The sequence below is a fragment of the Epinephelus lanceolatus genome, chromosome 23 (assembly GCF_041903045.1).
Source record: "Epinephelus lanceolatus isolate andai-2023 chromosome 23, ASM4190304v1, whole genome shotgun sequence".
In the NCBI taxonomy this organism is placed as follows: Eukaryota; Metazoa; Chordata; class Actinopteri; order Perciformes; family Serranidae; genus Epinephelus; species Epinephelus lanceolatus.
Window position 1 is genome coordinate 33,463,649 of NC_135756.1, and position 14,178 is coordinate 33,477,826.

Consider the following 14,178-nt stretch of genomic DNA (forward strand, 5'->3'; position numbering starts at 1 on the left):
ACAGGCAAACGATTCATCATTATTGCTCCCCCCCCCCGATCCTTGAACTTTGACTAGCAGCACATGGCAGCCTCTCCTACACTGTATGAATCTAGGATGAGACCACACATCCCTGACACCCAACATGTCAGTCAAATGACAGGCAGGCTTAGGACTCCTCAACTTACAAGAGCATTGAACCTAGCAAAGCAAACAATAGAGGCAACCAAAAGCCCTTTTTAGATAGGGATTGTGCAAATTTGCAGGAAAGCCCAATCACTCTTTTTTCAGCATTGGCAGTATAAAAGCAAAATCAGGGAGTGCGGCAAAATGCCGCCTGCCTACTTTTGTTTAAACAGAAAGCACCTTTTTCGGGGCAATGGGGGACGTGAGCAAGTGTTGTTGTTGTGTTCATTTCTAACCACACCCACAGCTAATGGTACACACTACAATATGACTGGAATGCTGAATACAGTAAAATGATATAGGGACTCAGACACTTGTCGGATTGTCTAACAGTGTGAGAAGCCTCTTCCTCCACCAACCTTCCAATGACAAAATGGGAAGCTGACTGTCAAACTATTTCTTAACTTTCCAAAATGGACAATGTTTATTTTACCCAGCAACTTGTCCAGGTGTGCACAGCTGTGGAAGTAGGCAGGGTACGAGTGTCTCTCTCCAGCTTCCTTACAGAGTCCTCACATCCCTTGTGGAGATCCCAGGGGAGAGGGGGTAGCAGCACAACTCCACCTAATGCAGGCTTGGGCGCCCCAGATTAAAACATCCAAAAAACACATAATTGAAACCACAAAATATCTCCATACTGCTCGTCCGTAGCGATCCAAGTGTCCTGAAGCCCCAACATAAAAAGTTGTTTGGAAATCGTCATTTAAACTCTGTTTTTAGCCTCACTGTAGCCTGTAGCTCTAACTGCCTCTCTGTGGGCCGCGCTCACATATGTGAGCTTGCGCGAGACCGTGAGACATGGGCACCGCCCTCAAGTGTGTTCACGTGCTTTCGCTGGTTTCGCAAGCTTGCACACGTGAGCTTGGTGTACACAGAAGCAGTTAGAGCTACAGGCTCGTTTTTCCAAACAACTTTTTATGTCGGGGCTTCAGGACACTTGGATCACTACGGACGAGCAGTATGGGGATATTTTGTGGTTTCAATTATATGTTTTTTGGATGTTTTAATCTGGGGCGCCCAGCCTGCATTAGGTGGAGTTGTGCTGCTACCCCCTCTCCCCTGGGATCTCCGCAAGGGATGTGAGGACTCTAAAACTTCACCTGAACCTTCCTCAGCATATGGGTGAGTAGATAATGGCTGAATTTTCACTTTTGGGTGCGCTATCCTTTAAGTCATTCTTCACACAGCTACTTCCATCAAGGTGTGTGTGTACAATGTAGTCCAACACCAGGAGGGCCCTCAAGGAGGAGAAACTGTCTTGAGAGTTACTATCCCTATTATAGGATTCAATACATCAAGACCACAAAGACACAGCAGGCTTTTTGCCCCAGCTTACAATGTGGCCACTTGGAACTAGTCTTGCATATAGATACGGACAACATAGTGTGTTTGAAGCTTGTTTTGTCCAACAATCAATCCAAAAGCTATTATATGAGATATTCTTTATAATACAATAAATATAATTCATAATATCACAAAACAGACAAAAGAAGCAAACTGGAGAAGCTTCAACCAGATAATGTTAGGCATTTTCACTTAACTGACTTAAAGGAGAAGTCTGGTATTTTGCTTTGTGAGCCCCATTTCTGGGTTGTTTATGATGAAATAGAGTGGCTAAGACCAAAATAGTGATGATTGCTAATTTTCAGAGAATTTGGCTTTCCCTTGCCTGGCTTAATACTGCTACCTATGGCCATGTGTGAACCTGTCCTAAAACCACCCTAAATGTTTGTTTCAAAGCCATGAAACATAGTGGTCAGTGGTGTTTGTTGATGGTCTGACATAAAAATCATAGTAACTGGTTGCGGTAATGGGACACAGAGAAGAAGCAGAAGAAGAAGGTTGGCGTTGTTTTCACAGGCATCATACTGCGAAGGGTTGTTTAGGGTTGCGAGTAATCCATTGTGCAGTTGTTTAAACTTATTACAAAACTTTTTCGTTCGTTCTCGTTCTTCCTCCAGGAGCACACACAGCACTGTCAAGACGGCACTTCCGCTGAGCTAAAAGACTACAATGACTACAACCTTGACATAAACAACCCCCTTTCCATTTCTGGCGACGGATTACTACCAACGGGCAATGAGGCTTCTATAGAAAACCATAGGGTAGACAAAATGTCAAATAAATCATCATGGAAACCACAGTTTGCTACGATTTTTATGTCAGAACACCAACGAACACCACTGACCACTCGGTGAGTTTCATGGCTTTGAAAACGTGCAAAATACGGGACTTCTCCTTTACATTCAATTAATCACCTGTCAGAATTGTTGCAAATTAGGCTCAGCAAGGTATTCAAGGCCTCCCTCTCCCCAGCAATGTTTTCCAGCTCCCCCTGAGGGATCCCAAGGTGTTCCTCCAGTATGTTTTGGTTTTACCCTTTGCTTCCACTTGGACATGCCTGGAAAACCTCTAACATGAGGTGCCCGAACCACTTCAACTGGGACCATTTGACATGACAGAGCAGTGGCTATACTCCAAGCTCCCTCTGGATATTCGAGCTTCTTACCCTATCTCTAAGGCTGAGCCCAGCAACTTTATGGAGGAAACACTCATTTTATCCGCTTGTATCCCCAAGGTCATTCTTTCGGGAACTACCCAAAGCTTGTGACCATAAAGGGTTGGAATGTAGCCTTCCAGCTCAGCTTCCTCTTACTCTGGTCTGGAGAAAAGCCTGCAACACTGTTGACGTAGCATCAAACCACCTATCCATCTCATCCTACATTTTACCTTGACTCATGAACAAAACCCCCAACTTGTACTCCTTTCCATTGGGCAGGAATCATATATATTTTATTTTTTGTGCAGTGCAGGTGCATTGCTTCTTTCTTGAAATTTGGAGACCAGGGTCTCATTCATATTCATTGCATACACAAAAACAAGGCCCGAAAGAGGTGTGTGCCACTTTCAACACAGAAGTTGTGATATATAAAAACAGACTTGATGGGAGAAACTTTGACCCATGCTTATGAACATTTTGGAGACAGGAACTTTGTGACGCAAATAGTGATGTGGAAGCTGGATTGTAGAAATTGCCAAATATTTTTTGGTGTATGCCATTTATGGCTTTTGTCTGTACATACATTTTTAGTATGGGTCCTATGCACTGTTTTATAAATGAGACCCCTAAACTCCACTTATTGAAAGAATCCAGAAAAAAAATCAATCACAAAATCATAACTTGTCCAGTGAGGCCAAAACATCAACATCAACATCTGACCAACAGTGAGTTGATTTGGTCATGTGTGTACAGAGGAGACAGTAGTGAGGCTTGGCCATGTGTTACATTACAGCGATGCGTTCAGTGTAGCCCGGAGGAACTGTCTGAATGGATTAGTCTAACAGGCCTAACAGCAGCCCGGCTGGGCTGACGGAGCACGAGGCGACGGAGCTGGGGACAAAATGCAGAGAGATGGAGGAAATCACCACAGGGGGAAGAGAGGAGGAAGGAACTGATGAGCCATGAAAGAAAGAAAGAGTAAAAAAGGAAAGACGCTTAACAAAAGCAGACTTGGCAAAAGCCGATTCATCATAAAAAAAACAAAAAACAAACAAACAAACAGATGTGACAAAGAGAGAGGTTACAACATTGTCATACTGTTGAATACAGAATGAGATAAACAAGATAATTCCTCCTTCACAGTAAGTGTGCAGTGGTTTGCTCTGTTTTACTGAGCATTATCATTGTACATGCCATATACTATTATCTGCCCATTACCCAAGCATACTTTTGTTAGCATAAGTCAACAGGGGCGTGCGTCAGTGTTGTTAGTCCCTGTCATCATTAGCATATGTCAGTGGGTAGTGTCAGTGTGCAGCCTTTGTGCTGACTGACTCCCAGGCCGGTCTATGTGTGGACAGATGGTCCAGGCCAGAGGGGAGCTTTAGCTGCTCAAATCCCTTTGTGTCCCACTGCAGCCCGAGGACACTCCCACCTCAGCCCCAGCATACACACCTCTGTGCTCCAGTCAAATTTAAAGCTGCACTGGCCAACTTCCCAGCTCCCAATGGCAGCAAGGGAGCTCTTTGAACAATCTGAATATTAATAGTCAGGAGCAGGATCAGACTGGCCCATTGTGGGTGGGAGTTCTCCCAGACGAGGTTCAAACGGCCCAGACTGTTTACATTAAACTGTCAGGCCAGCGTTACACAGGTGTGTTTCAGGGTTATACATTTATCACATCTACCTCAGGAGAACAGGTCAAAGTAGTCATGTTTATGAGCATAGTCCTTTTACTTCAATGCAGCACCATCACAACAGTTCATGTCTAAATAGCCACCTGAGTCACTTTCACATAAAAGTCATGGCTGCATCCCACGAGATCAGACCTAGTAATATTCCTGTATCACTTTAAACATGACACAAGTCTGAAATGAATGCTGCCAGATGAACCTAGAGGCTGCAACACAAAAAGGTCAAATATGCACATAATGCATCAAAAATCAGTTCAATAATCCAGAAAACACTGTAAACCTCGGATGCCAGACACTTTCATAGGCTGAAGTGGGTATTGTATGAAACTAGACAAACTAAGGCATCCATTGTTACCAACCATGTCATGCTAGCTTGTCATGAACAGGGTAGGGAGGGGGGAAGTATGGAGGTTAATGAACCAAACCAACCACATCAAGCAAGGACTCCCTCCCTATTTTCTATTAAACTCCACGAAGATCCATCAAAACACTGTAGCATGTAGCATGAAAGAAAATGGGACTAACTTTATGTCATTTTTTGTCAGACTGTGTGCAGATTCTCTAATAAATGAAGAAACTGGTGAGAAACATTATCAGGAAACTGACTGTGAGAAGAGAAGTGAGCATCCCTCATGCTAACAATGGTTATTCATTGGGGCATCGACATAGGGCTGGTTGATGTGGCCAAATCAACTAAATCTAGTTTGTCTGTTTTTTACACTTGGTGATGACTCTTGACTTGAATGACAGCTGAGTAAGAATGATAAATGACTACCTGCACACCAGCAAGGCTGTCATCATTATGCATATTCAAAAAACACAGGTCATTCTGCTGCATGGTTAGTCTTTGATGCTGTAACTAAGTAAAAATTGGACATTGATGTTACTGAACAGACCGAACAGAAAGGTCTTCTCACTGATTCAGCTGAATCTTTACATGAAGGTTTTTCTGAAGTCTAGCTGTTATAACAGACATTCACCTTGAAGTAGACATGCCGAAACCTGTAGGAAGAGAGGAAACCTTTACTGCTCTAAGGCAAGTTATTGGCACCTGGTGAGGAAGTGGAGGTGGCTATAAATCCCTGTCCTTTAACCAGCTCAGCCAATTCTCCCTGAGGTGATATTAACTCATTTACATCCAAGTTTCGGCCAATGACTAACCTGGGACAGGACGCTGACAACCGCCTGTCTGTTAGACCAAAGCAGGGGATCACTGCTGTGGGAGAGCAGTGGGCGACGCTCAGGTGTGAGGAGTGGGAGGTGTGAGACACAAAGGGAAAGAGAAGGAGTATATGAAGGGGGAGGAGGAAGATGATGAAGAAGAGGAGGAGGAGAAAGTCTAAAGCTGCTAGAGCCAATAGTAACTGGCAAGTGCTGGCAAGTGCTGGCAAGTTGAGCACCTAAAAGAACAGTTCAGAAGTGAAACTGACAGTCTGTTGTTTTCAGAAGTGCATCATCATCATCATCATCATCATCATCACAGCCTCCACTGTGTGTCTATGCGTGTGACGGTACAAACATCTGTGTGTGTTCATGCATGCATTTCAGTAACGATAAATGCAAATGCATACAAACCATACAAACCTTTTGCCCCACTCCAACAGTGTCATTGCTTCTCATTAATCAAGATTTTAAAGGGAATGTTTTTGATCTCTTCTTCTTTAACAGACATTATTTCCTCATGTAGATTAATCTACTGTATCTAATAATTTCAAATGGGCTATTAAGTGATTTTGCATTGCCACTTTCCTCATTTATTACTGATTAATATTATGGTTGATTAAGTGATTAGCTGATGTCAGAAATTAATTGCCAGCCATTCAGATGATCAATTAAACATGCGAGTCACTTATCTTTCTAAAATGTCAATTATTTGTTAGCTCCAGTGTTTCATAGCACTGTAGATGAAACACGGTGGAAAGTGTTTTTTATACATTTCTGAAATTTTGTAGTCTAAACATTACATCAAAGAAATAACAGACAGATGAATCAATAATATAAACATTTGTTGGGTTATTTTCTTCACGAAAATTTAGAAATCCCAACAACAGTAATAGTGTGTTCATACCAAGCACAGAGTGAGTGTTTCAATTTAGAGTTACCTATTAACCTATCCTGCATGTCTTAAGATTGTGGGAGGAAGCCAGAGTACCCAGAGAAAACCCACGCTGACATGGGGAGAACATGCAAACTCCACACACATTGGTGTGTCCTTACTGGATGACTGCCATCTCCAGAGCAGGGGTAGAAGATACACATCTTATGCTGTGGCAGCACTGACCTCATATCTCAATCTACAACTGGCATGCCAAACATCTCCCCAAATTAGCTCCTTCCTCCTCTCACCTTTCCACTCCACAGTGCTGCTGCTGACCCTAAATGCATCTGGTGTTAGAATGCAGGGACTAATTCAGGCTCTGTATGCCAGCCAGGATGTATTTATACCACTGGGGCTGGATGGCATGGTATGGGCTGGGTGCTGGACTGATAAAGAGGCCAGCTATGGGAGGAATTAAAGCAGCTCATTAGCCTACAAGCTGGGGAGCAAAGAGCTCAGCATCTATAGCAGGTCATGAGCTGAAATAAATGAGTTAAATACTGTTTAATCTTGTAGACAGTAGACTCACACACAGACAGAAAGAGGAGGCTGTGTAAACCATGAAGAAGCCTGAGGCAGGTCTACAGGAAGTCTGGCCCTCTGAGTAGAACAATGGGCTGAAGGAAATAAGGCCACACTGCCACACAAAGAGCAGGGAGGAGGGGAATCACAGCCTAAAATAAGTGAAGGCATAAAACACTGCTTAATGTGGGTCACTGCCATTATGGCTGCCTCAAACTCAGGGTGCAGGAATATGTTGTGAAGATGTGCTTGACAAAAATAAATAAATAAATAAATAAATATGGTTTATGGAGCACCAAAGGCAACATGTTGATATCAATCATGGCAGCATTAGTGTCGTCTGGATGATGGTGCATCATGGGGGAGGACAGCAACAGGCCTGATCAGAATTGTAAATTATCTCCAGTGAAGTGTAGAAGGGTAGGGGCAAACTGAGACACATGATAAAGACATGGGGGTGGGCAGCTTTGGGGAAGAATGAAAGGGAGGGGGATATAATGCTCTACTAATGCTTGATTTATGTTCGCTTCAGACAAAAGCTGGGATATAAACTTATATTCATAGTGTTCTTCAGTATTCTGGTAACATGTACATAGATCAGCTGGTACAACACATACTTTTGCTTAGTTGCTTTCCTGGTGCCTCATGTCCAAAACACAAAGGCAACATGTCCATTAATGCCTGTGCTGCACACCGGACACATCACATAGGCTGCTTTGCTGCATCGCCAAGAGGACAGTGGTGTCCCTGATGCATCAACGTCCATCAAACTGCAATAATGATCCTCTTGACAGCATCAGTTTGTGGGGGTGGACATGGGTTCATTCACAGATATTTACACAAATTTTATACTGTTTTTAGATTTCAAAGGAATACTTCACCTGCAAAATTGCTCAACACATGTTGCCTTGAATTTATGAAAAAAAAATTGTTGTTTTTCTAGCATACCACCATGGCGAACAAAAAAAAAAATCTTTATGAATAAACAAAAATGGGGACCATGTTAAACCACACCAAAACTATCAAAACATCCACTTACAAACTCTCACACAACTCATGTAGTATAATCCAAGTCTCATTTATGCAGTCTTAAACTCAGTACTTCCCAAACACATGCGTTTTCACTGAATGCCTGGGCATGTTTCAACTCTTACATGGAGCTCATATGCACTGGGCACACTCAGCATGCGCTACTTGTAGGTGGAAGTGTAAATCTTGTAACACTTCAGCAAAAATTTATGTTGATCCTACTGCACGATTTGTGAGTGAGTTTGTGAACAAATATTTTGATATAGTTTTGCTGTTGTTGAATGTGGATCCCTACAACTTCAATTCATGAAGAATGTTCCCTTTTTTTGGATTCTTCGTTCACCATGGAGGAATGCCAGAAAGTTTTCTTTACAATTCGACAAAACACGCATGAGTAATTGATATACAAATGGTCCATTTTGAGGGGGAAGTATTCCTTTAAATATCTGTTAATGTGCTTTTTCTTTTTCTATTCTGAACCCACCTTCCAACAGGAGCTGGATCAAACTAATTAGCTTGTTTTACACACAACTGTGGATGTATTACAGGTAGGGTTGCAATGGTATGAGATTTTCATGGTGCAATAGCCATCTCAGAAAATATTGCGGTTTCACAGTATTACAGAATTTATATTATCAGTCAGAATGACCCTTAAAAGAATGAAAACAGAAGGGTTATTGTTGGTTAAACAAACATTTCATTACTATAACTGCAACTTGAAACCATTTTCTTAATAAAAATACAGTATGTGTAAAACGTCTCCCCTTAGAAAATAATTAAAATGAAGGGGAAATTAAATGTCCATTTTTTAAATATTGTAGATAAGCAAATGTACACTGTAGTTTACTGTCAACTCTGATATCATGGTATAACTTGAAACGGGTATATCTCCACATCCCTAATTACAAGAATTTTTGATCATAATATTTTATGGACTATGTCCTTATATCTTCAAAATGCATTTATTCTTCAACCAACACTTAAATATGCAAAGATTTGAGAGACAAAAAAAAAACGGCAAATGTTAACATTTCAGAAGCTGGAACCAGACAATGGAAAAAAGGACTAAAACTAATAGGCCTAATTGATTATCAAAATAGCTGCAGATTCATTCTCTGTTGATCAACCAATTGATTCATCTAATTATCGCTACAACTGTAATTTCCTGTTTATTACAAGGCTTTTGGTTAACACCCTGCCTCAGAGACTCCAAGAACATCCTAATCAGTACTGTACAGATTTTAGTACGTTTAGGGCCGTGGTTGAGGAAAAACAGAAAATTGGGATCCAAAGGTCCTCAGAGTTGTTCACAGGAGTCAAAGGAGTCAGAACAAAATGTGAATTAACTGAATTTCACTGCCCAGTAGGACCTTAAAGAATGAGAGGACATCAAACAGTGATTCTGCTCATTTCTTTTCCTCTTCCCAGAACATTCTCAACCTCAGCATGCATGGGTAAAAAACTTGAGAAGGTTCTTCAATATATCCATACGATATTATCAGAATACTTAAGTCATGATGCAATATTATTGTGATTTTAAATATGTGGCAATAAGTATTGTGATAAAAAAAAATTTAATATATTGCGATTTATAACCTTTTTTCAACTGTGAATTATGTCCCCAAAGGAAAACACTTCACTCCATTTTTTTGTAGCAACAAAATTTATTTAGAGGACTGAAAAAGCAACTTATATTTATATATACTTATATCTAGTGGGCTACCTAAAGTTTAATTTGTATTTGTGATATTAATAATTTATTGAATAAAAAGATAGATACTGTGTGACGATACCATATTGCCACACAAAAATATATATATTAAAAAAATTGCAATAATATGCTGCATCAGTGTTTTCCTCCACCCCTAGAATTCACCCAGGAAGCCTTGCTATGAAAACATTTCCAAGGCCAACAGCTCTGTGAATAGATCTTCTACTTTCATACAATAGCAGCAAAAATAATAATTCTGTGTTGAGCAAAACAATCAAAATGCTGAGGACACATCAGAGGAAAAAGGAGTTGTAAATGTCACGGGTGGTAGTGTCGCAATATGAGCAGCTAATCATGTCTGATTAGCCTTCACCCCGCTTAAAGATGTGTCATTTCACATGATCTCAGCAGCTACAACAATAATGGCATCATCAACACCTCACACAACCATTTGTTTACGTGGATAACTGATTGATGGATATCTCAATAACTAGAGCTCTTTTATAAGTTTAACCTTGAGCTGTAATGATTAGTTGATTCAAGCTGGGATAGGCAGTTTAATTTTAGTACACTGGGCAAAAATCCCATAATAACCTTTGATCCTATTGTAATTCAAGTGGTCTGATAGAAAACTAGAAAAGTACACACTGCGAAACTCCCAAGGTGGATAACTGATGAGTCGATCCAATCAGAGCTGATCAGATCAGATCGATGGATGAGAGGAGCAGCTGTTTGTGAGTGAATGCAAACTTTTAGTAGACCCAGCGCAATGAACGGTAAAGTTTCAGTTTCACTGGTCTGGTGTTCTGCTGCTCCATCTGTGCCCAGAGTACACTCTGCACTCCGAGAGCATGGTGCAATGAATAACTGAATAGTATTCCAACAGCGCTTATGGTCCAGCTCCAAAAATACAAAATCAAAATGTGGAAGCAGATGTTTTAATCATGGCAAGCCGCCACAAATAAAGAAATATGTGGTAAACTCTGGCTGTTTTACAAGTGCAGATGTGTGTGCACGTCCCCCTAGTGAAAGCCTGATTCAATAGCAGGGAATCCTGCAGAGAAAGTTGCTGTTCCAGCATCATTAACAACTGCCTACACTACAAAGCAACCCAAAAAAGAAGACGGACTTATCAAACTCTCTAACAGAGAGTCTGTCAATAAATGAAATAAAACACACGTTAGTACCGGTGAAATGTTTTAGAAATGGAGATAAATTGTTGCCAATAGTTTAGCCTTTTGCTAACTAGTGCCAAAGGCACACAGCTGCGGCTTCAATTTCATATTTAAGTAGCTAACGTTAGCTAAAGCCTCCCCGCTGCCACAGACCACCTCACCAGGAGGAGAGTGGGCAGCAGCTCCAGAGACAGACCCCCATTCAGCAACAGCAGCAACCTGAATCCAGCCAGCACAAACCCCAGCTCCAGAGGACCGGACAGACCCAACTCCCTGTCGGATCAGCAAACATTCTGTTGCTGCCGTTACACAGGTTAGACCCAGCGCTGCCTCTGACCACTGGTCTGCTGTGACACGCTGTCGACCAACAGTGTCTCCGCTCTCCTTCTGGCAAAGCAGTCAACAGCAGCAGGGAGTGATGCAGAGGGACTGTAGGGTGGCTAGCGGCTAATACTTATCTTAACTGTGGTCTGATAAACAAAGAGCGAGTTGAGAAAGGGCTCAGCAAAAGAGCTGCGTGTATCTGTACAATGAAAAAACATTCTGCCCTCTTTCTTGTCTTTTACAGATTTCTGCTCAACCTAGCTTTAATCAATCAACAGAAAATTATTCTGAAACTATTCTGATTGTCAATTAATTGCTTTTTGTAATAGTTAAACCACACAGCAAGTTGTGCTCAGCAAGTTGGGTTGGGGTGATTGGTGTTATCAGAACAGACAGCGGGGCATATGGACTCAGTATGGTGGAGACTTAGCAGTGCCTCCTCTGAGACATGCAACAGCCTGAGGGCAACACACACACACAACACACACACACATACGATCCTTCCAATCCAAAAGCACACCCAAAGACATAAACAAAGTCTCACTTACATTAACTGACACTTAAACACACTAAAGAATCTGCGAAATGTCTCCCTCAAATAAAACATATTTTCCACTGGTACATTTTTTTTAAAAGAAGTCCCCTTGATATCGGGTCAAAATTGTGCAATCACAGCTCACTTTTGACACATAAACACTTTACTATTCTGAACTTTGGCCAAGAGGCTCAGTTACGCAGACAGAAGCTACCAATCTGACTATGATGCAACACCTCAGCAACAAAGCATGCAGCCCTCTATGCTGTTAGAGCCAGATCCAGAATATAAAGCTTCTCAAAACCCCACTCTGGGGTGATATGAATAGGCTGTTATTGGATGGGAGTACAGTAACTGAGCCAATGAGTGAATGTATCTGGTGACAGAGTAAACACGCTGCACCACCTCAGGTGTAGTGGCAGGAGGAGAGCAGATACCTCTGAATAAACACAACAACATCCTGTCAAATGTACAGGTATTAATCAAAACTCTAAATTTGCAACCCCTGAATCAACACTGCTCTCTGTCCCTCCAGCTGTGATGGCAACATCACCACCTCTAACCACACTCGTGGCAGGCTTTAATGCAACTCTGTTTTCGCTCAAACAAGACATACTGGTCACGGGGGAGAACCTGTAGGCTTTATTTTGCTATGAAAGTCAGTTAAGACAAGTAGAATATGACGGGTTTTCTCCAGGAGCCTACATGCTGTATATGTGACCACAGATAATATCAAATTATGTGAGGAAAAAAATTTGTAAAAACAACCGTTATGAACAGTAGTTTCACTTTGACAGAGTCAGAGCGGTACAGCAGAGCACAGGAAGCTTAAATCAGATTGTAACATTTAGAAAAGATAGAGATGATCTGCCACTGTTGACACACAAGAAGCTCATCTACCTTAGGGACTGTTCTTTATTTATCAGAGGAGGGGGAGTGGCTGTGATGTGACTTCTTTTTATTTTTTGTTGTTTTGTTTTGTTTTTGGACCCTGAAACTACAAATATTTTTCTTGGAGCCTTCCTGAGTGACTAGATTTTTTAAAAACTTACCCTTTGATTTCTTAAAGTTAGAAGTTGAAGACGAAATTCTGGAGTTGAAAAAACTTCAGATTTTCACTCTTGTTGTGCATGCTGGTTAGTTCATGGTTTTTGACCAAATTTTAAATAAGACATACAATGAAGTGATTTTGATGACATTTGGCTCACCTAGGTAAACCCACCCTTGTGATTAATGGACATGGGGCCATTATGGAACCCCTGAACATCCCATATAGAGCCTATTTTTAAGCCTATTTACTACCCACATGAGCCCTACATATAAATGTTGGCTGTAAAGTAACGAACAGTAGGCTACTTTAAATGACACCAGCTCACTGGGAAGAGGTGCTGCTGAGATAAACTTGCTCTAACTCTTTATCCTTTTGTTAGTGTATGTACTCTATGCAGAAACAATGAGCCAGCAATTAGGTACTTGGTGTATGTGTCACGGTGATGACTTACAGTGTTATCTGTTTAGGTCCCTGACCTTGGGGTTCTGTGGTGTATATCATAATACAATAACGCTGAATTTAATACACATGCTTTAGCGGCATAGCGGTGGAGGAATATTTTTAGTCAACAATATTTCTAAAATGTGTTGAGCCGGAGGGCTGTTGTTCTTTTTCCTTTCAAGCCAACAAGACGTCATAGGACAGTGAGCTCATACCTGCTAATTCGTCCGGTTCCAGTCCAGTTTCTGTGTCTATCCCACAGATAACAAAGTAGTGGGCGAAGCGGCAGGGCGCCGCGCCGGACACCGCGGAGCTCCCACTCATCCCGGCTTCAGTGTGCAGCGCTGTCCGCTACTAGTTCTCCAAGCGACACATCTCCAGGAAAAAAAGGAAAAACTGGATAAAAGGCTCCACTCGGGAACACTGCTTTTCGGTATTGATTCCTACGAGTAACTTGAAGCTTTAGAGTAAACCGAAGTTGCTTTTAAATGTTGTTCCAGTGCTAGTTGTGTTTCAGTGAATGTGTCCGCGGAGCTTACCGACACACTGCTGCATGTGCTGGACTGGAGAGCGTTGTTAATCTCCGCCTCGGTGGCGTTCGGAGGAGTCGCCTGTCAGGGCGGGATATTCAAATCTAGTCCTCCGTTCAGTCCATTTAGTCCGTTCACTGGGACAGTCACAGAGGCGTCACAGTGAGGGAAAGGTGGGACTGGGGCCCTGGGTAATCTGCTTGTTTGAATCGAGGCTGGGCTGTAGCTCTATAGAGCCTATGCCATAACCTGATGTGCACCCAATGTAACTAGTGGTAAACTAGTTGCAGCCCTCCTGTCTATTTTTGCAAGCTGAAATCATTTCCCTCTGTAGAAAGGAAGCTTTTATTTAGGCTACTTTTATTTTACAGTTAAGAAACAATAATTATGAAGACAGTAAAGC

General features: G+C 41.8%; 1 protein-coding gene across 4 annotated transcripts in view; it reads right to left on the bottom strand.

The window, feature by feature from the left end:
* The window catches only part of LOC117249518 (DENN domain-containing protein 5B-like), a 121,614-nt gene extending 107,808 nt beyond the window's left edge, over positions 1 to 13,806 (bottom strand). For all 4 annotated transcript variants that reach the window (XM_033615226.2, XM_078165020.1, XM_033615225.2 and 1 more), the window contains exon 1: positions 13,461 to 13,806. In XM_033615226.2, the coding sequence (XP_033471117.1) occupies positions 13,461 to 13,569 (109 nt within the window). In that variant the 5' untranslated portion in view covers positions 13,570 to 13,806. The remainder of the gene's footprint in view (positions 1 to 13,460) is intronic.
* Positions 13,807 to 14,178: the final 372 nt, after the last annotated feature.